Source organism: Nannobrachium achirus (genome assembly GCF_963921795.1).
Source record: "Nannobrachium achirus genome assembly, chromosome: 8".
NCBI classification, from domain to species: domain Eukaryota; kingdom Metazoa; phylum Chordata; class Actinopteri; order Myctophiformes; family Myctophidae; genus Nannobrachium; species Nannobrachium achirus.
The window spans coordinates 7,480,588-7,504,739 of NC_137817.1; the positions used below are offsets into that span (position 1 = coordinate 7,480,588).

General features: G+C 42.9%; 1 protein-coding gene across 1 annotated transcript in view; it reads right to left on the reverse strand.

Annotated features, from left to right (window-relative positions):
• dync2h1 (dynein cytoplasmic 2 heavy chain 1) overlaps nt 1-24,152 on the reverse strand; it is a 557,731-nt gene that overhangs the window by 430,754 nt on the left and 102,825 nt on the right. Inside the window, 3 exon segments of the mRNA XM_080731168.1 lie at nt 5,463-5,581; nt 7,332-7,555; nt 8,744-8,926. Of these exon segments, the coding sequence (XP_080587294.1) occupies nt 5,463-5,581; nt 7,332-7,555; nt 8,744-8,926 (526 nt within the window).

Sequence of the window (24,152 nt, forward strand, 5' to 3'; positions counted from 1 at the left end):
TGCAAACGGCTGCCGACTGTAAGTGGTTTTTCAAGGCGATTTTAAAGGATGCTAGGGATTCACACTCCTTTAAGACCTTCGGTAAGGCGTTCCACATTTTGGTGGTATAGCAGAAGAAAGGGTTTGACCCTTTGACTGACTTGACTCTGGGTTGAACGTGATCTGTGGCGCTGCCTCTGGTGTTGTAATTGTGGACATCCTTAATATTTTCAAAGTATTTGGATAGATACATGGGTATCTTAGTGGTGTAGCGTATCTTGTACACCAGGCCCATTAGGGGAAGATAGGGTCACTCAATCCGCTGCACCGGAACTACTCTGCCGGGACTGGGGGATAAACCACTCTGACACGTGGAAGAACTAGGCTCTATGGGTTGACTCCTGGCCGGGCCCCTCCTATACGTCTCACCAGGTCCTCTCCTACTCTCACCAGGTCCAGGACCTGCACGTTGCGTTGCGATCCAAACATTCCATTCAGCTGCTGCAGGTGGTTGTAAATCTATTGTATAATTTCATAATCATCTCTCATATTCATACAATTTATGTCTGAGTCTTTGTTGGTTCCATTTTATTTTGTGGGTTTGATATTCCAAAAATTACATTGATTTATGTTTATATTTATGTAAAAAAGAGAAGAAAAAAAAGACACTCAATAAACCTTACAAACGAATTATGCGCAGACCTTTTGAAATCATTCTATTTAATTGAATGTAACCAACACGACAATAAATGTGTGTGTGCTGTACGACTGTATGTGTATTGTGTGTAATTATTGTATGACTCTACTTTAAAAGCTGAGGTCTTACATTCTTTATTGTTGTCATTGTTTCAATGGACTGGTGGACTGGGACACTGTTATAATATCGTTGTTGTCGGGCAGAGTCTATCTCCGTGTTTAATTATGTATTTATTTTAAATTAGGTTAGGGTTAGCTTGTAGATCTGCTATTATCTAAAGTATAAGATGAGGTAATAATGATTAAAAAATAAGGGAACCGGTTTTGGTCAAAGTTTCCACCCGACAGCAAAATTATATTGTCACCCTCGGGTAGACGGAATTGATTTAAACGAAGCAGAAGCTTCCGCGCTTTAACTATACACACATGTATGAACTACAACAACGTTACTGGGCGTACAGCTAGCATTTAAAACAAAGTATTTGACACTGTTTCACAACTTTTTACTGTTGCTGCAGCACACTATGCTGCTACTGTTCTCTCTCTCTGCAAAGAGAGGAGCCTGATTTATACTTGGCAGCTCGACGGTGTCACGCACGCACCTAAATAGCAGACCTACAAGCTCACAATGCGACGTGTTGTGACTCAAAGATCTACGCTAAAAAAATGTAATATAATAATACAGGTCAAGGATCCTTAACTGAGAAGAGAGAGATCAAGCAGGGACCCCCACTGTAGGCTATTTTAGCCTACTGTAGGCTATTATATAAAACTGTTGCAGATTAAACCTTTTCATAGACTTGTTTGACAGCACCATATCATCAGTGACATTAATACATTAATATGTTGTGTATATTTGTTCACACATAATCTTTTCTATTAATATGATGGATTTATGTTAGTAATTAATCCATGAATGTAATCTCTTAAACTCTCAATAATTGTTAATGTATTGGCTAATGTTCCCCTATAGCGTTGCTACTTGCTAGGGTTCAATTGGTTACTGTAAAAACAACTATCACAATAGTATAATAATATTTGGTAGCCTCCTATGACTCTGAGGACCGTAGGGGTCCCTGACCACCTGTTGAGCATGTAATGATATATAATAATGATATACTATATGAGTATTAATCAAACAATTCTACCAGCCAGCAAGGAGTGTTCTCCCAGAATTCAATAAGTTGGGTTGTTAGACAGAGCCTAGTACTACCGTAAATCAATAGATTGCTTGGAAATTAAATGTAATGCATTTTAGTACATATTTGGGGAAATTAACATGGACTTTATCTCTCTCTCTCTCATATATCCTTTGCATTGTGTTGAATCGCATCGAATCGTATCACATCGTATCGGGGTCAGGGGTGAATTGTGATGTATCGTATCGGCAGGATTTCAATGTATCGCAATTATATCGTATCGCTGGCAGTGTATCGAGATGCATATCGTATCGCCTCAGTGATGGAGATTCACACCCCTAGTCCACAGATTGCATATTTGCATATTTATAGAGATTGAAATTGACTATGAAATTGACTGTTTATTGGTTTCACATCTTAATTTTAATTTACCGTTGGTGTGGTAGGCCAGACATTACATTTTCCAATAGGCCTACTTACAGTCACTATACACCACTGTATAAAGGCAACTAACAAACAACCTCACAGAAACTATGCCTAAACCTATCCTCAAAACCACGTCCACCAGGCCAAAAACACCAGGAAATATAGTGAGCCTGGTTCTAAAATCCACAGTAAAACATGGCATATTGCTTCAGTACAGGAGACAGTAAGGAAAGAAGAGGTTACAAAAGTGAACTTCTGCGAACTTCTGTGCTTTAACTATTGAAAAATAGCAGATATACAAGCTCACAGCGCGGCACCGAGTGCCGCGCTGCGAGCTTGTAGATCTGCTATTTTTGAAAAATCATGAAAATCTTTGAATATTTCAAATCCTTCTAAGTTGCTTTTTTTTTTTTTTTACTATGTGCAAGTGCCCCCCTCCCCTCCTCCCTCCTTTATAAAAGGCGCTAATTACTAAACCCGGTCATGATTTAGGAGTCTGTCAATACTTTTGTTCTCTCCGTCCCCATGGGCACAAATGAGGCGTTTTTTTTCCCGCTGTTGTTGTTTAACTGCTGAGGCAAACACTTGGCCACGACACACAGAGCTGACTGACAGACGGACGGACAAAGACGGACAGACAGGTGCACAGAGAGATGGGACAACAGGGACACAGAAAGAGAGAGAGAGAGAGAGAGAGAGGGAGAGAGAGAGAGAGAGAGAGAGAGAGGGGAGAGGAGAGGGTGGGAGATGCAGGGGCGTCACAAGGGGGGGGGGGGGGGAGGGGGGGAGTGAGTTACTAGGGCCCAAGGTGGAGGGGCCTTAATTATTTTATACTTTAGCTATTGAAAAATAGCAGATCTACAAGCTCACAGTGTGGCACCAAGTCCCAGATCTGCTATTTTTGAAAAGTCATGAAAATGTGTGCAAATCTTTGAATAGATGTATTTTTAAGCGAACATTTGTAACTCAAATTTTTTCTGGAACTAAATATTTTGAGATGGGGGTCCGTGGCCAAATACATATCATTTTGGAGATCCTTCACATGAAAAGGTTTGAGCACCCCTGACCTAGAAACATATATTTTTTTTCTTCAAAAAACCTTAGAAGGATTTGAAATAGTCAAAGACTTGCACAAATTTTCATGATTTTTCAAAAATAGCATATCTACGAGCTTGCATATCTTGCAAGCTCGCTGTGAGCTTGTATATCTGCTATTTTTCAATAGTTAAAGCACAAAATAAAATGGGCCTAAATGGGTTAAACCCCATCCCCCTATATGAAGAACATTCATGGGAAGCCCGCAGTGAATCCTTGTACCCAGGGCCCAGAATTTGGTGCGACGCCCCTGGGTGGGAGATGAAAGTGCAAACAAAGTGGGATGAGAGATATCGACAAGCCCCGGGTATCACAGGGAGAGACGCGGAGAGGTGAGAGGGAGGACAGGGGAGCGAGGGAGTTTAGGTAAACAGAGAGAGAACCCTGGACCTCGGAGTCTTACACACACAGGGAGAGAAGAGAAGGAGGCAGGGGTGTCACACCAAATTCTGGGCCCCGGGTACAAGCATTCACTGTGGGGCCCCCTGTGCTTTAACTATTGACAAATAGCAGATATACAAGCTCACAGCTCTACAAGCTTGTAGATCTGCTATTTTTGAAAAATCATGAAAATCTTTGAATATTTCAAATCCTTTTTTTTTTAAATCTATGTTTCGATGTCAGTGGAGCTCAAACCTTTTTCATGTGAAGGACCCCCAGAATGATATGTATTTGGCCACGGATCCCCATCTCAAAATATCTAGTTCCAGGGACCCTCCCCAGAAGCAACATTTGAGTTACAAATTTCAAAAAAAATAGCAGATCTACAAGCTCGCAGCGCGGCACTCGGTGCCGCGCTGTGAGCTTGTATATCTGCTATTTTTCAATAGCTAAAGTATAAAATAATGAAGGCCCCTCCACCACCTTGGGCCCTGGTAACTCAGTCCCGCTTTCCTACCCCTTGTGACGCCCCTGGAAGCAGGACAACGAGACAGAGAGGGGCCAAAGGATCAAACGATTCGAAGGAATCAAAGCGTTGTTTTGTTTTTGTTTCGTTTCCTTAGGAGGATTAAGGTTAAGTGCTGCCGATGCGTCAGCATTCAGAGAGTTGTTGAGGGTTGGCGGAAAAGAACAGGTGCTGCTTTGAAGACAACCTGCACTCTTTCACAGAGGATGTCAGCCACTCTCCTTTGTGCCTGTGATAGTATAAAGTTTTCAGGCCAAGGACCCCTTAGTTGAGAGAGAGATGAAGGAGGGACCCCCACGACCTTATCACTGATTCCATATACCGGTAGTTTCATTGTTTTGACAGCACAATCATCAGTGTATTTTGGATTCATGTCAATTTGTGTTTTTAGATATTTAATCACTTGAACCGTCAATACTTAATAAAGTTAACCTTGCTTTCACTCTGTACTTAGTGTGCTTTTTTCCCCCCTCCACACCAACCCTCTTTGCCGAAAATAGCAGAGACGTTGTGAGCTTGTAGATCTGCTATTTTTGGCAAAAGTTCTCAGAATATGGACGCTAGGGTTCAAGTGGTTAATATAAAAAAAGGAGAAAACATTTTTCTATCACAAAAACATTTGGCCGACCCCCTGTAGTGACTCTGAGGACCCCCTAGGGGTTCCGGACCCCCTGTTGAAGACCCTTGGTATAAAGGGCCACTGGAGCGGCTGCTTGGGGATGGTAAGGTTCCCGGTTCGATCCCCAGTTCCCCCACCAAATCTGTTCAACAAAAAACAACCTATCCAAAAGCTCGCAATGCATGCTGTTGGGAGCTTGTAGATCAGCTATTTTGATCTAATGTTCCCCCCAGCATATCGTTGTTGTCGGGTGGAAACCTTGTATCTCCAAGTTTCAAATGTGTACGTTCTTTCGCAAAGTAAAGCCCTGCTTCATCATACAAGGCTGTCGCACAAAAGTAGTGAAAACAGCAGATCTACAAGCAAGCATCGCTGTTTTCACTAGTTTAAACCGTTTTTGAAATGATAAATGCAAAACGAACGGTTTTGGACATACAAGGTTTCCACCCGACAACGGCGATATGGATGCTGGAGTGTTGGAGACACTCGGCTGTGCCTCGTGTCTCACCACGCCTCTCAGCCGTTATAAAACACCAGGTAACCACATGCCTCTTGTGGCTTATTGCTTCAATAATCAAAAAGAAGGGATGTTGTTTCTTACTCTTGTCCTTGCCGTCATGGTTCCTCCTCTGTGTCTGTAAGAGACTGCCACAGCCTCTCAGCACGGTCTTCAAGGCACGCAGTCCCCAGTCGTAATGCTGCTGGGGGGTCAACAGCTCCCTGGACACACACGCACACACACACACACACACACACACACACAAACGTTTAATATATCATTGACTTGATCATACTAAAGTGTCACACAAACCCATTAAAAGCAGCAGATCCACAATCCCGAAATGCGTCGAGATAAGCTTTGAGCTCATCGATCGATCGGCTACTTTTGAAAAAAGAAATTGCTTCGTGAATCAGCGATAACTCCAACCCTAACACCTAAACCGTAACATGAATGTTTTACTAATAGCCTTTACACACACACACACATACACACACACACACACACGCACACACACACGCACACACGCACACACATGCGCGGCTCTTGCGCGCACACAAGATTAGGGCTGTGTTTAAATGTGGTAGGTAATGCATAATGACACATGCATCAATACACCACCCAGTGCCGGTGGTGTAATTAGGTTGGTTCAAATACAGCCAGCAGCACCCACCATGCAGGTTAATTAAACAAGTGCACACACATACACACACACACACACACAGAGACCACACACGGCACACATTTACACATGTAAATACACAGACACGCACAACCACACAAACACGACTTTGGTAGCAAACACTAACATTGACTATAAGCGCATGAAGCATGAGCTTGTAGATAATGTTACTGTACATTGTAGCAATAGAAACAATGTCATTCAGGGGTGCCGTGGATGAAAATGTTATTTACAGGGGAGCAGGGACGTGCTGGGCCCCTGATTCAGCTCAGGAAAAAGAGTTGCAGAGGCCCTCATTGCGTGCTATAGAGAGAGATCTCTCTCTATAGCGCTGCTGCTACTCAAAGATTTGTGACAAAGTGACAAGCCAGTGGGCCAATTACATGAGTTATATTTTGTCGTTGTCGTGAAAACAGCCGATCTACAAGCACACAACAACGCCTCGCACTGCGAGGCGTTGTGTGCTTCTAGATCTGCTGTTTTCACTACTTTTGTGCGACGGCCTTGTATGATGAAGCAAGGCTTTGCTTTGCAAAGAAATGTACACATTTGAAACTTAGCGAGGTTTCTGCCCGACAGTGACGATTTACTTTGTTGGCCGCCCAGCCCCCAAAATGGAACAAAGGCCGACATTTTATTTAATTTGTTTTCCTAATGGCCGGCCTGGACCGGCCGGAAATGAACCGGCCGTTCGGGAGTTGTCCCGCTTTTCCCAATGGGGGATCCCCCTGCAGGGGAGACCTGAGCCAAAAATGTTTGAGAATGTTCTGGTCTATTGTATATGTGTGGGGACCTTTGGCTCTGACATCAACCCCTGACATCACTGAGATGTCAAGGGAACAACACTAACAGAATCCCTTTTATGCCCTTATATGGAGATCCCTGATGGCATCTAACAGAATCCATAAATGGCCAAGACAGATTGCCAAGACAGCCCATAACTGTGTGACTGGTTCTACAGACAGGGATCTCTATATATACAAGGGATTGTATGTATGATGTCAGATGTCATAGACGTCATAGGTCTTTCACATAACGAGTAACTGAGTAAGCATGTTTGGGCTCTCACAGCATATCTCCATATACAGTACATGGTTCTCCATATATGGGTATCAGGGGTCTCCATACATGGGTAAATGGCGCGACCTCGCCCTTTGACAGCCAGCCCCATAGACATAGAAAGGTAGACGCCTCCTTCGACTCTGATGCATGTGCATCGAGGGACTATTGCGATGTATTGCCATATCGATTATATTGTCCACCCCTAATACACACTATGATGTTGGTACCTGGCCAGGTTGAAGATGGCCACCAGCTTGCGTCCCAGCATCTCTCCGTCCTTGAAGCCCTCCGAGTAGAGGATGACCTCTGCGATGAGCTCGTTGTCGGGCCGCGACATGGCCACGGGCCTGAACAGCTGCTTCAGGTTGTCGGGCAGCTTCTGACGCCCGCCGTAGCCCTTCCCCGCCGGGTTCATGGTGATGAAGACCCCCGAGTTGGGGTCCAGCTCCACCTGGGGTTGAGGGATGGGGGGGACCATACACAAATCAACCCATTAACACGAATGCTCTGATGTCTCCCGGTGCCGACAACGCTATTATTATTTATACAATAAGACTCCCTAATCGGGAGATAAGGGACCGCCACGTCGCATACACAAACTTTAGAAGGCAATGGTAGCCAATCAGGAGGGAATATGGGAAATGGGACAGATCCATGTTGATGACATGACTTTAAAGATACTGTAGTAGTGTATACCGCTTTGCGTGATTTTAGGGCAGCATCTGTCGGAAAAGTGTCCAAAAATGTGTTTTGCAAGAATCGGCCTCATGGTGGGGGCCAGGTGAGAATTGAATCTGCTATTTTTCAGCTAAAGTAGCTAAAGTCTAAAATAATTCCAGGTCTTAATGGGTTAAATATAAATCGACGCTTTCGGGCAGAAATCTCTCATCTCCACATTTGAACTTTTTTGTATTCTGTCATAAATGTAACTTCCTACTTGATCATACTACAGCATCAAAAGTATCAGATACGCTACAAGCTCGAAACTAAGCATGAGGGGACTAATTTAGAGATTGTAGATCTGCTACTAATTTTGAATTTGAATCCTGACAAGTAACAGTTTTAGAGTTTTCCAACCGACAGAAACTGAAATATAAACGTTGACAATAAAGATGAGGTGAGTTGATGTACAGCCATAACCATGACCCTGTTAATGGATTCTGCCCAGTCATCTTCAGTTGACTGTTGAACGACCCAGGTTTTTGGCATTCTCTCCCGCTCTCTTAATGGTTGTCAACTGCCAAAGTATGCTGCAGCAGGGACGTGCAGAGAATGTTGATGAGAGGCAGGGGCTGACATTTCTAGAAGGGGCCTTTTGGTGTAAATATCGAAAATAGCAGACCTCCAAGCTCACAACGCGTTGCGCTGTGACATGTTGTGAACTTGGAGGTCGGCTATTTTCGGTGCCTGATACCACACTAAACTAAGCATAATCAAGGCAATACTGGAGAATGTGGCATAACGGCATGGATGTCTACACAGAGAGGGCAATTCTTTCAACATGAGATGCTGCATTCAAGTTCAGTAGAGTTTGGTCAAGGCAATTCTCTTGAATGCTGCCAGGTATGCTGCCGTCGCGGCACCCCAGGGTGCCCCGTCACCCACTTTGAAAACCTCTGCACTAAGGGGTGGCGCTGACCTCTTTGCCCAGCAGGTCACAGGTCAGCTTGTGGTTCTTCAACGAGTGCTGGATGGCCTGGATCTGCATGGAGACGGCAGAGAGCACCGCCTCCTCCAGGCGGTTGAACTCGTCGAAGCATCCCCACGCGCCACACTTCACCAGGCCCACGAAGATACGTCCCATGGACTTCACGTCGATGCCCTGCAACACACACACACACGCACACACACACACACACACACACACACAGGTACTGTATTACGTTTAGATAACTTTTTTTTTTAATCATTTTTATCACACGATTTTCACCCAGTGCCAATTATCTAATGCAGGGGTCTTCAATGTTTTCAGGCCAAGGACCCCTTAGCATAGAGAGAGATGAAGCACAGGGACCCCCACAACCTTTTCATAGATTCCATGTAGTTTCATCGTTTGACAGCACAATCATCAGTGGATTTTGGATTCATGTCAATTTGTGTTTTCAGATATTCAACCACTTGAACCGTCAAAAGTTAGTATGACCTTTCACTCTGTACTTAATGTGTTCTTTTTCCCCTCTACACCAAAGCTCTTTGCCGAAAAAACTACCATAATAATAGATTTTTTACAGGTTTTACACAGATTTAATTTCTTTGCTAAATAAGTTTTTTTCAGATTTTAAATCATTGAATCGAATTGTATCGTATCGCCATGAATGAACCAATATCGTCCATGTATTGTATCGTTAACCATGTATCGTAATTTGTATTGTATCGAAGTTAATGTATCGTTACACCCCTAGGAAACGACCAGTAAGGAGGATCCGACGCCATCAATGCCTGCAATTTGTCCCTGAAGCCTGAATGAATTGCACACGCGGAAAAATAAAAACGGTGTTCAATAAATGAGTAATGAGAATAAAGAGAAAATAATTCTGCATCGCATCCTTTTCAAATAATACCACACGGATGCATTTTAAATGCACCGTGCAATTTCTTTGCACATTAATATTTTAAATGGCAGACGGGAGGATAGCTCGCAGCAAAGAGTCGAATGCACTTTAATACAAAACGGTTGAATGGCCCATTTATGCACTCGAGCTGTGTTTGTAGGATCCGTACAGGCTTTCATTTCATTATAATGACTTAGGAGTCACTCAGATCCAGGGTCCTTTATCACTTCATCATTATGCTCTCTGCTAAAGTAAGGACTAGGGATGCGACGATAAGCGATATTATCGTTTATCGTGATAGGAGATTTAATTGATTGTGAAATCGTCTGGGATGAATTCACCTTTTATTTGCATTTCTGATACCATTTAAACCCTCTATTGGTAAAGCTTACACTTATAATATATACTAGGGGTGTGAAAGAATATTCTTTATTCGAATATTCGTTCGAATGTTAACAATAAAAGAATATTCGAAAGTAAAAAATTGAGTTTCGAATTAATTTATATTTAATGAAAACAAATCTACCGCACTTCTCGCGAGATTCTGGGCGCATGGAACGTTAAAAGGTGGCTGGTCTCGCAAGGCAGAAGTCTCCATTCGCTGCTGCAAAAGTGGGCTGATCTACAGGTCCACAATGCGTCGCTGATCCAATACGTTGTGGGCTTGTACATTAAGGGTGCCTATTTAGCAACACCGTCATACGGCGAAGAATAAACCTCCAGCTGCTTTTAACTTTCCCTTCACACTGTCACTGGCCGTCGTCCGCTCCGCAGGGAAGGCTCTCTCCTTTCCGACGGAGTGGAGAGATGCACTCGCCTCGCAGTTCACTGCACACTGTGCTTTTAAACTTAATACGTTGATTCAGAATGATTAACGAGTCAAGCTGAAACGTGCGACTCATTTGGTAGTGACGGGAAGCCGGACAACGAGACTTCTCCACCAAAAAACACAAAGCATGGGTTTCTTCTCTCACGAGTCATTCTCCCCGCACGCAGCCACGGTAACGGTAAAACTCCGTCACACTCTTGTAGACTACCTAATTTGGTTCAAACCAAAACATACTCCATTGGTGTGATTATAATTGCTCGTTTCATGTCGTGGCTGTTCCAACTCCATCACAGGCTGCTGCTGTGACGCTTCGCAACGACGATGCGATGCTGCCAGGCACGTGCACACAGACATCAAACGGGGCTTGAGCCCCTGCCCTTTTAAGAGAGAATTGTCCACCAAAATGCCCTTTTAGAAATGTCAGCCCCTGCCTCTCTTAGCATTCTTTGCACGTCCCTGACCAACGCGGACCTGGCTGCACGACCGCGACTGTCTACAGTTTACAGTTTAGGCATTTAGCAGATGCTTTTAATCCAAAGCGATTTACAATAAGCAGATAACACAATATATAATATAAATATCACAATAATAAACAAGTTAATATGTCAGTACACCAACAGCAATATAACAATGCAAATGAAATAAATAATTAAAGAAAAAGGTTTCTTAAAAAGAAAAAAAAAAAGAAAAAAAAAGATTAGAATAAACAGCTTCGAATTGCGAATGCTTCGAATTATTCAATATTTTTGAATATTCGAATTTATTCGAATCAACGGTGGATTTTCGGGCGAATATTCGAATGCTATTTTTGGCAAATCACAGCCCTAATATATACTTGATAAGTACTTGATACATTTTCTTTTTCTTTTTTGGCAAATGATCCGCCCAGGATAGTGGATGCTGGGGTGGATGCTATCACAATAATATTGTAAATCGCAATTTCTGTGGACGCAATAATCGTGATATGACATTTCTATATCGCCCCATCCCTAGTAAGGACTGTGAGGCTCTAACCATGGAGGTGCTTCCTCTTTCAAGCCCTCAGGAGAAATGAGCCCCCCCCCCAGCACAAGCCCAGATTTACATTACAGTAGACAAATACATTGGCTGTCCCATTCGCACCTTTACAAAGCTACAAAATCTGCCGACTCGTGCACATGATTGGTCAATGTCTGATGTCCTGTTAAGAACTGTAGGTAGGCAGCCAGCCCAGGGAGCAAAACTTCAGCATTCAACCTCCGCTCCACCATCTGAGTAACGGGCATGGAAGACAAAGGGCCTATGAAAGATAGTTCACGGGCCGCACAAGGAAGTCCATTGCTAAAGGCCTTCATAGGTCGACGTTTATGATATCATGCGACGCTCAATAGAAAATTACAGAGCAAAACTTCGGTACTCAACCCTTCGATAGCTCAGTTGGTAGAGCGGAGGACTGTAGTTGAGCAATGGGCATCCTTAGGTCGCTGGTTCAATTCCGGCTCGAAGGAGGACATGTTTTCAACATGATATTGTGATAGACAGATGTCCTTTGAAAGATAGTTCACAGCCACAAAATACATTTCATTGCTAAAGGGCTTCAATGCTCCACACTGCTGACATCACGTGGCGCTCGGTATAAAAGTACAGAGCGAAACTTCAGCATTGAAACCTTCGATAGCTCAGTTGGTAGAGCGGAGGACTGTAGGCTCAGTTGGTTGAGTGGAGGACTGTAGTTGAGAAATGGGCATCCTCAGGTCGCTGGTTCAATTCCGGCTCGAAGGAACAAGTTTTAAATGATATTATGAAAGACAAGAGGCCTATGAAAGGTAGTTCAGTGCCACAGAAGGCAGTCCATTGCTAAATGCTTTGAATGTTTGACATTTCTGACATCATGTGGTGTTCAATAAAAATTACAGAGCAAAACATCAGTATTCAACCCTTCGATAGCTCAGATGGTAGAGCGGAGGACCGTAGTTGAGCAACAGGCATCCTTAGGTCGCTGGTTCAATTCCGGCTCGAAGGAACACGTTTTAAAAGATATTATGAAAGACAAGAGGCCTATGAAAGGTAGTTCAGTGCCACACAAGGCAGTTCATTGCTAAATGCCTTCAATGCTGGAAGCTTCTGACATCATGTGGTGCTAAGTAGAAAATTACAGAGCAAAACACTGTATTCAATCCTTCGATAGCTCAGATGGTAGAGCGGAGGACTGTAGTTGAGCAACAGGCATCCTTAGGTCGCTGGTTCAATTCCGGCTCGAAGGAGGACATGTTTTAAACGATATCATGAAAGACAAATGACCTATGAAAGATAATTCAGTTCCACACAAGGCAGTTCATTGCTAAATGCTTTGAATGTTTGACAGTTCTGACATCATGTGGTGCTCAATAAAAATAACAGAGCAAAACATCAGTACTTAACCCTTCGATAGCTCAGTTGGTAGAGCGGAGGACTGTAGTTGAGTAACAGGCATCCTTAGGTCGCTGGTTCAATTCCGGCTCGAAGGAACACGTTTTAAAAGATATTATGAAAGACAAAAGGCCTATGAAAGGTAGTTCAGTGCCACAGAAGGCAGTCCATTGCTAAATGCTTTGAATAGTTGACATTTCTGACATCATGTGGTGTTCAATAAAAATTACAGAGCGAAACATCAGTATTCAACCCTTCGATAGCTCAGATGGTAGAGCGGAGGACTGTAGTTGAGCAATGGGCATCCTTAGGTCGCTGGTTCAATTCCGGCTCGAAGGAACAAGTTTTAAATGATATTATGAAAGACAAGAGGCCTATGAAAGGTAGTTCAGTGCCACACAAGGCAGTTCATTGCTAAATGCCTTCAATGCTGGAAGCTTCTGACACCATGTGGTGCTAAGTAGAAGATTACAGAGCAAAACACTATATTCAATCCTTCGATAGCTCAGATGGTAGAGCGGAGGACTGTAGTTGAGCAACAGGCATCCTTAGGTCGCTGGTTCAATTCCGGCTCGAAGGAGGACATGTTTTAAACGATATCATGAAAGACAAATGACCTATGAAAGATAGTTCAGTGCAACACAAGGCAGTTCATTGCTAAATGCTTTGAATGTTTGACATTCTGACATCATGTGCTGCTCAATAAAAATAACAGAGCAAAACATCAGTACTTAACTCATTCTGTGCCAATCACGAGTATACACGTGATATATTAGCGCATCCCACAGTGCCAATCACGAGTATACTCGTGATTCAAAAAAAAAAATAAATAAAAAAAAAAATTTTTTTTGAAAAATTTTTTTTGAAATTTTTTTTTTTGGACCCCATCAAAACTAGTGAACATGATTTCAATCGCGATTTTGCATGTTTAACCCCCATACAACCCCCATACAACTCAGGTAGCAGACCTCCAAGCTCACAACAGTGTAAAACATAATGGCTATTATCTCAAGAATGCCTGAACGGATTTCCAATCGGATTTTTTTGTTTGAAAGCTGTGAACAAACTGCACAAACCCACAACAATGCAATCCAGGATTGCATTGGATTTTTTAGAGCTCATTCTTCTCTGTTTTTTTCCCATGCATGAGGTGTGCAAGGTTTAATCATGGCTAAGTTGACGAAAATAAGGCTTTTAAAATGCTTGGTAGCCAATAGCTAACTTCAAGCTAACTTCATCCTCTTCCTGTACATGCACAAAGGAAAGTGTTTAGGCAAGTCATGGCTGCAGGGCTTCTGCATATACCAGCATATCTCTATGGGATTGTCTGTGGCACACTGGGCCCCCTCTAGTGGTGAAAGGGTGGCATTAAATGAGTTAACCCTTCGATAGCTCAGTTGGTAGAGCGGAGGACTGTAGTTGAATAACAGGCATCCTTAGGTCGCTGGTTCAATTCCGGCTCGAAGGAACACGTTTTAAATGATATTATGAAAGACAAAAGGCCTATGAAAGGTAGTTCAGTGCCACAGAAGGCAGTCCATTGCTAAATGCTTTGAATAGTTGACATTTCCGACATCATGTGGTGTTCAATAAAAATTACAGAGCAAAACATCAGTATTCAACCCTTCGATAGCTCAGATGGTAGAGCGGAGGACTGTAGTTGAGCAATGGGCATCCTTAGGTCGCTGGTTCAATTCCGGCTCGAAAGAACATGTTTTAAAAGATATTATGAAAGACAAGAGGCCTATGAAAGGTAGTTCAGTGCCACACAAGGCAGTTATTTGCTAAATGCCTTCAATGCTGGAAGCTTCTGACATCATGTGGTGCTAAGTAGAAAATTACAGAGCAAAACACTGTATTCAATCCTTCGATAGCTCAGATGGTAGAGCGGAGGACTGTAGTTGAGCAACAGGCATCCTTAGGTCGCTGGTTCAATTCCGGCTCGAAGGAGGACATGTTTAAAACGATATCATGAAAGACAAATGACCTATGAAAGATAGTTCAGTTCCACACAAGGCAGTTCATTGCTAAATGCTTTGAATGTTTGACAGTTCTGAAATCATGTGGTGCTCAATAAAAATAACAGAGCAAAACATCAGTACTTAACCCTTCGATAGCTCAGTTGGTAGAGCGGAGGACTGTAGTTGAGTAACAGGCATCCTTAGGTCGCTGGTTCAATTCCGGCTCGAAGGAACACATTTTAAAAGATATTATGAAAGACAAAAGGCCTATGAAAGGTAGTTCAGTGCCACAGAAGGCAGTCCATTGCTAAATGCTTTGAATAGTTGACATTTCTGACATCATGTGGTGTTCAATAAAAATTACAGAGCGAAACATCAGTATTCAACCCTTCGATAGCTCAGATGGTAGAGCGGAGGACTGTAGTTGAGCAATGGGCATCCTTAGGTCGCTGGTTCAATTCCGGCTCGAAGGAACAAGTTTTAAATGATATTATGAAAGACAAGAGGCCTATGAAAGGTAGTTCAGTGCCACACAAGGCAGTTCATTGCTAAATGCCTTCAATGCTGGAAGCTTCTGACACCATGTGGTGCTAAGTAGAAGATTACAGAGCAAAACACTATATTCAATCCTTCGATAGCTCAGATGGTAGAGCGGAGGACTGTAGTTGAGCAACAGGCATCCTTAGGTCGCTGGTTCAATTCCGGCTCGAAGGAGGACATGTTTTAAACGATATCATGAAAGACAAATGACCTGTGAAAGATAGTTCAGTTCCACACAAGGCAGTTCATTGCTAAATGCTTTGAATGTTTGACAGTTCTGACATCATGTGGTGCTCAATAAAAATAACAGAGCAAAACATCAGTACTTAACCCTTCGATAGCTCAGTTGGTAGAGCGGAGGACTGTAGTTGAGCAATGGGCATCCTTAGGTCGCTGGTTCAATTCCGGCTCGAAGGAACAAGTTTTAAATGATATTATGAAAGACAAGAGGCCTATGAAAGGTAGTTCAGTGCCACACAAGGCAGTTCATTGCTAAATGCCTTCAATGCTGGAAGCTTCTGACACCATGTGGTGCTAAGTAGAAGATTACAGAGCAAAACACTATATTCAATCCTTCGATATCTCAGATGGTAGAGCGGAGGACTGTAGTTGAGCAACAGGCATCCTTAGGTCGCTGGTTCAATTCCGGCTCGAAGGAGGACATGTTTTAAACGATATCATGAAAGACAAATGACCTGTGAAAGATAGTTCAGTTCCACACAAGGCAGTTCATTGCTAAATGCTTTGAATGTTTGACAGTTCTGACATCATGTGGTGCTCAATAAAAATAACAGAGCAAAACATCAGTACTTAACCCTTCGATAGCTCAGTTGGTAGAGCGGAGGACTGTAGTTGAGCAATGGGCATCCTTAGGTCGCTGGTTCAATTCCGGCTCGAAGGAACAAGTTTTAAATGATATTATGAAAGACAAGAGGCCTATGAAAGGTAGTTCAGTGCCACAGAAGGCAGTCCATTGCTAAATGCTTTGAATGTTTGACATTTCTGACATCATGTGGTGTTCAATAAAAATTACAGAGCAAAACATCAGTATTCAACCCTTCGATAGCTCAGATGGTAGAGCGGAGGACTGTAGTTGAGCAATGGGCATCCTTAGGTCGCTGGTTCAATTCCGGCTCGAAGGAACACGTTTTAAAAGATATTATGAAAGACAAGAGGCCTATGAAAGGTAGTTCAGTGCCACACAAGGCAGTTCATTGCTAAATGCCTTCAATGCTGGAAGCTTCTGACATCATGTGGTGCTAAGTAGAAAATTACAGAGCAAAACACTATATTCAATCCTTCGATAGCTCAGATGGTAGAGCGGAGGACTGTAGTTGAGCAACAGGCATCCTTAGGTCGCTGGTTCAATTCCGGCTCGAAGGAGGACATGTTTTAAACGATATCATGAAAGACAAATGACCTATGAAAGATAGTTCAGTGCCACACAAGGCAGTTCATTGTTCAGTGCCACACAAGGCAGTTCATTGCTAAATGCTTTGAATGTTTGACAGTTCTGACATCATGTGGTGCTCAATAAAAAATAACAGAGCAAAACATCAGTAGTTAACCCTTCGATAGCTCAGTTGGTAGAGCGGAGGACTGTAGTTGAGTAACAGGCATCCTTAGGTCGCTGGTTCAATTCCGGCTCGAAGGAACACGTTTTAAATGATATGATGAACGACAAAAGGCCTATGAAAGGTAGTTCAGTGCCACAGAAGGCAGTCCATTGCTAAATGCTTTGAATGTTTGACATTTCTGACATCATGTGGTGCTCAATAAAAAATAACACAGCAAAACATCAGTACTTAACCCTTCGATAGCTCAGTTGGTAGAGCGGAGGACTGTAGTTCAGTAACAGGCATCCTTAGGTCGCTGGTTCAATTCCGGCTCGAAGGAACATGTTTTAAATGATATTATGAAAGACAAGAGGCCTATGAAAGGTAGTTCAGTGCCACAGAAGGGAATTACAGAGCAAAACATCAGTAGTCAACCCTTCGATAGCTCAGATGGTAGAGCGGAGGACTGTAGTTGAGCAATGGGCATCCTTAGGTCGCTGGTTCAATTCCGGCTCGAAGGAACAAGTTTTAAATTATATTATGAAAGACAAGAGGCCTATGAAAGGTAGTGCAGTGCCACAGAAGGCAGTCCATTGCTAAATGCTTTGAATGTTTGACATTTCTGACATCATGTGGTGTTCAATAAAAATTACAGAGCAAAACATCAGTATTCAACCCTTCGATAGCTCAGATGGTAGAGCGGAGGACTGTAGTTGAGCAATGGGCATCCTTAGGTCGCTGGTTCAATTCCGGCTCGAAGGAACACGTTTTAAAAGATATTATGAAAGACAAGAGGCCTATGAAAGGTAGTTCAGTGCCACACAAGGCAGTTCATTGCTAAATGCCTTCAATGCTGGAAGCTTCTGACATCATGTGGTGCTAAGTAGAAAATTACAGAGCAAAACACTATATTCAATCCTTCGATAGCTCAGATGGTAGAGCGGAGGACTGTAATTGAGCAACAGGCATCCTTAGGTCGCTGGTTCAATTCCGGCTCGAAGGAGGACATGTTTTAAACGATATCATGAAAGACAAATGACCTATGAAAGATAGTTCAGTGCCACACAAGGCAGTTCATTGTTCAGTGCCACACAAGGCAGTTCATTGCTAAATGCTTTGAATGTTTGACAGTTCTGACATCATGTGGTGCTCAATAAAAAATAACAGAGCAAAACATCAGTAGTTAACCCTTCGATAGCTCAGTTGGTAGAGCGGAGGACTGTAGTTGAGTAACAGGCATCCTTAGGTCGCTGGTTCAATTCCGGCTCGAAGGAACACGTTTTAAATGATATGATGAACGACAAAAGGCCTATGAAAGGTAGTTCAGTGCCACAGAAGGCAGTCCATTGCTAAATGCTTTGAATGTTTGACATTTCTGACATCATGTGGTGCTCAATAAAAAATAACAGAGCAAAACATCAGTACTTAACCCTTCGATAGCTCAGTTGGTAGAGCGGAGGACTGTAGTTCAGTAACAGGCATCCTTAGGTCGCTGGTTCAATTCCGGCTCGAAGGAACATGTTTTAAATGATATTATGAAAGACAAGAGGCCTATGAAAGGTAGTTCAGTGCCACAGAAGGGAATTACAGAGCAAAACATCAGTAGTCAACCCTTCGATAGCTCAGATGGTAGAGCGGAGGACTGTAGTTGAGCAATGGGCATCCTTAGGTCGCTGGTTCAATTCCGGCTCGAAGGAACACGTTTTAAAAGATATTATGAAAGACAAGAGGCCTATGAAAGGTAGTTCAGTGCCACACAAGGCAGTTCATTGCTAAATGCCTTCAATGCTGGAAGCTTCTGACATCATGTGGTGCTCAATAAAAAATAACAGAGCAAAACATCAGTAGTTAACCCTTCGATAGCTCAGTTGGTAGAGCGGAGGACTGTAGTTGAGTAACAGGCATCCTTAGGTCGCTGGTTCAATTCCGGCTCGAAGGAACACGTTTTAAATGATATGATGAACGACAAAAGGCCTATGAAAGGTAGTTCAGTGCCACAGAAGGCAGTCCATTGCTAAATGCTTTGAATGTTTGACATTTCTGACATCATGTGGTGCTCAATAAAAAATAACAGAGCAAAACATCAGTACTTAACCCTTCGATAGCTCAGTTGGTAGAGCGGAGGACTGTAGTTCAGTAACAGGCATCCTTAGGTCGCTGGTTCAATTCCGGCTCGAAGGAACATGTTTTAAATGATATTATGAAAGACAAGAGGCCTATGAAAGGTAGTTCAGTGCCACAGAAGGGAATTACAGAGCAAAACATCAGTAGTCAACCCTTCGATAGCTCAGATGGTAGAGCGGAGGACTGTAGTTGAGCAATGGGCATCCTTAGGTCGCTGGTTCAATTCCGGCTCGAAGGAACACGTTTTAAAAGATATTATGAAAGACAAGAGGCCTATGAAAGGTAGTTCAGTGCCACACAAGGCAGTTCATTGCTAAATGCCTTCAATGCTGGAAGCTTCTGACATCATGTGGTGCTAAGTAGAAAATTACAGAGCAAAACACTATATTCAATCCTTCGATAGCTCAGATGGTAGAGCGGAGGACTGTAGTTGAGCAACAGGCATCCTTAGGTCGCTGGTTCAATTCCGGCTCGAAGGAGGACATGTTTTAAACGATATCATGAAAGACAAATGACCTATGAAAGATAGTTCAGTGCCACACAAGGCAGTTCATTGTTCAGTGCCACACAAGGCAGTTCATTGCTAAATGCTTTGAATGTTTGACAGTTCTGACATCATGTGGTGCTCAATAAAAAATAACAGAGCAAAACATCAGTAGTTAACCCTTCGATAGCTCAGTTGGTAGAGCGGAGGACTGTAGTTGAGTAACAGGCATCCTTAGGTCGCTGGTTCAATTCCGGCTCGAAGGAACACGTTTTAAATGATATGATGAACGACAAAAGGCCTATGAAAGGTAGTTCAGTGCCACAGAAGGCAGTCCATTGCTAAATGCTTTGAATGTTTGACATTTCTGACATCATGTGGTGCTCAATAAAAAATAACACAGCAAAACATCAGTACTTAACCCTTCGATAGCTCAGTTGGTAGAGCGGAGGACTGTAGTTCAGTAACAGGCATCCTTAGGTCGCTGGTTCAATTCCGGCTCGAAGGAACATGTTTTAAATGATATTATGAAAGACAAGAGGCCTATGAAAGGTAGTTCAGTGCCACAGAAGGGAATTACAGAGCAAAACATCAGTAGTCAACCCTTCGATAGCTCAGATGGTAGAGCGGAGGACTGTAGTTGAGCAATGGGCATCCTTAGGTCGCTGGTTCAATTCCGGCTCGAAGGAACACGTTTTAAAAGATATTATGAAAGACAAGAGGCCTATGAAAGGTAGTTCAGTGCCACACAAGGCAGTTCATTGCTAAATGCCTTCAATGCTGGAAGCTTCTGACATCATGTGGTGCTCAATAAAAAATAACAGAGCAAAACATCAGTAGTTAACCCTTCGATAGCTCAGTTGGTTGAGCGGAGGACTGTAGTTGAGTAACAGGCATCCTTAGGTCGCTGGTTCAATTCCGGCTCGAAGGAACACGTTTTAAATGATATGATGAACGACAAAAGGCCTATGAAAGGTAGTTCAGTGCCACAGAAGGCAGTCCATTGCTAAATGCTTTGAATGTTTGACATTTCTGACATCATGTGGTGCTCAATAAAAAATAACAGAGCAAAACATCAGTACTTAACCCTTCGATAGCTCAGTTGGTAGAGCGGAGGACTGTAGTTCAGTAACAGGCATCCTTAGGTCGCTGGTTCAATTCCGGCTCGAAGGAACAAGTTTTAAATGATATTATGAAAGACAAGAGGCCTATGAAAGGTAGTTCAGTGCCACAGAAGGCAATTACAGAGCAAAACATCAGTAGTCAACCCTTCGATAGCTCAGATGGTAGAGCGGAGGACTGTAGTTGAGCAATGGGCATCCTTAGGTCGCTGGTTCAATTCCGGCTCGAAGGAACACGTTTTAAAAGATATTATGAAAGACAAGAGGCCTATGAAAGGTAGTTCAGTGCCACACAAGGCAGTTCATTGCTAAATGCCTTCAATGCTGGAAGCTTCTGACATCATGTGGTGCTAAGTAGAAAATTACAGAGCAAAACACTATATTCAATCCTTCGATAGCTCAGATGGTAGAGCGGAGGACTGTAGTTGAGCAACAGGCATCCTTAGGTCGCTGGTTCAATTCCGGCTCGAAGGAGGACATGTTTTAAACGATATCATGAAAGACAAATGACCTATGAAAGATAGTTCAGTGCCACACAAGGCAGTTCATTGTTCAGTGCCACACAAGGCAGTTCATTGCTAAATGCTTTGAATGTTTGACAGTTCTGACATCATGTGGTGCTCAATAAAAAATAACAGAGCAAAACATCAGTAGTTAACCCTTCGATAGCTCAGTTGGTAGAGCGGAGGACTGTAGTTGAGTAACAGGCATCCTTAGGTCGCTGGTTCAATTCCGGCTCGAAGGAACACGTTTTAAATGATATGATGAACGACAAAAGGCCTATGAAAGGTAGTTCAGTGCCACAGAAGGCAGTCCATTGCTAAATGCTTTGAATGTTTGACATTTCTGACATCATGTGGTGCTCAATAAAAAATAACACAGCAAAACATCAGTACTTAACCCTTCGATAGCTCAGTTGGTAGAGCGGAGGACTGTAGTTCAGTAACAGGCATCCTTAGGTCGCTGGTTCAATTCCGGCTCGAAGGAACATGTTTTAAATGATATTATGAAAGACAAGAGGCCTATGAAAGGTAGTTCAGTGCCACAGAAGGGAATTACAGAGCAAAACATCAGTAGTCAACCCTTCGATAGCTCAGATGGTAGAGCGGAGGACTGTAGTTGAGCAATGGGCATCCTTAGGTCGCTGGTTCAATTCCGGCTCGAAGGAACACGTTTTAAAAGATATTATGAAAGACAAGAGGCCTATGAAAGGTAGTTCAGTGCCACACAAGGCAGTTCATTGCTAAATGCCTTCAATGCTGGAAGCTTCTGACATCATGTGGTGCTAAGTAGAAAATTACAGAGCAAAACAATATATTCAATCCTTCGATAGCTCAGATGGTAGAGCGGAGGACTGTAGTTGAGCAACAGGCATCCTTAGGTCGCTGGTTCAATTCCGGCTCGAAGGAGGACATGTTTTAAACGATATCATGAAAGACAAATGACCTATGAAAGATAGTTCAGTGCCACACAAGGCAGTTCATTGTTCAGTGCCACACAAGGCAGTTCATTGCTAAATGCTTTGAATGTTTGACAGTTCTGACATCATGTGGTGCTCAATAAAAAATAACAGAGCAAAACATCAGTAGTTAACCCTTCGATAGCTCAGTTGGTAGAGCGGAGGACTGTAGTTGAGTAACAGGCATCCTTAGGTCGCTGGTTCAATTCCGGCTCGAAGGAACACGTTTTAAATGATATGATGAACGACAAAAGGCCTATGAAAGGTAGTTCAGTGCCACAGAAGGCAGTCCATTGCTAAATGCTTTGAATGTTTGACATTTCTGACATCATGTGGTGCTCAATAAAAAATAACACAGCAAAACATCAGTACTTAACCCTTCGATAGCTCAGTTGGTAGAGCGGAGGACTGTAGTTCAGTAACAGGCATCCTTAGGTCGCTGGTTCAATTCCGGCTCGAAGGAACATGTTTTAAATGATATTATGAAAGACAAGAGGCCTATGAAAGGTAGTTCAGTGCCACAGAAGGGAATTACAGAGCAAAACATCAGTAGTCAACCCTTCGATAGCTCAGATGGTAGAGCGGAGGACTGTAGTTGAGCAATGGGCATCCTTAGGTCGCTGGTTCAATTCCGGCTCGAAGGAACAAGTTTTAAATTATATTATGAAAGACAAGAGGCCTATGAAAGGTAGTTCAGTGCCACAGAAGGCAGTCCATTGCTAAATGCTTTGAATGTTTGACATTTCTGACATCATGTGGTGTTCAATAAAAATTACAGAGCAAAACATCAGTATTCAACCCTTCGATAGCTCAGATGGTAGAGCGGAGGACTGTAGTTGAGCAATGGGCATCCTTAGGTCGCTGGTTCAATTCCGGCTCGAAGGAACACGTTTTAAAAGATATTATGAAAGACAAGAGGCCTATGAAAGGTAGTTCAGTGCCACACAAGGCAGTTCATTGCTAAATGCCTTCAATGCTGGAAGCTTCTGACATCATGTGGTGCTAAGTAGAAAATTACAGAGCAAAACACTATATTCAATCCTTCGATAGCTCAGATGGTAGAGCGGAGGACTGTAATTGAGCAACAGGCATCCTTAGGTCGCTGGTTCAATTCCGGCTCGAAGGAGGACATGTTTTAAATGATATCATGAAAGACAAATGACCTATGAAAGATAGTTCAGTGCCACACAAGGCAGTTCATTGTTCAGTGCCACACAAGGCAGTTCATTGCTAAATGCTTTGAATGTTTGACAGTTCTGACATCATGTGGTGCTCAATAAAAAATAACAGAGCAAAACATCAGTAGTTAACCCTTCGATAGCTCAGTTGGTAGAGCGGAGGACTGTAGTTGAGTAACAGGCATCCTTAGGTCGCTGGTTCAATTCCGGCTCGAAGGAACACGTTTTAAATGATATGATGAACGACAAAAGGCCTATGAAAGGTAGTTCAGTGCCACAGAAGGCAGTCCATTGCTAAATGCTTTGAATGTTTGACATTTCTGACATCATGTGGTGCTCAATAAAAAATAACAGAGCAAAACATCAGTACTTAACCCTTCGATAGCTCAGTTGGTAGAGCGGAGGACTGTAGTTCAGTAACAGGCATCCTTAGGTCGCTGGTTCAATTCCGGCTCGAAGGAACATGTTTTAAATGATATTATGAAAGACAAGAGGCCTATGAAAGGTAGTTCAGTGCCACAGAAGGGAATTACAGAGCAAAACATCAGTAGTCAACCCTTCGATAGCTCAGATGGTAGAGCGGAGGACTGTAGTTGAGCAATGGGCATCCTTAGGTCGCTGGTTCAATTCCGGCTCGAAGGAACAAGTTTTAAATTATATTATGAAAGACAAGAGGCCTATGAAAGGTAGTTCAGTGCCATACAAGGCAGTTCGTTGCTAAATGCCATCAATGCTGGAAGCTTCTGACATCATGTGGTGCTAAGTAGAAAATTACAGAGCAAAACACAGTATTCAATCCTTTGATAGCTCAGATGGTAGAGCGGAGGACTGTAGTTGAGCAACAGGCATCCTTAGG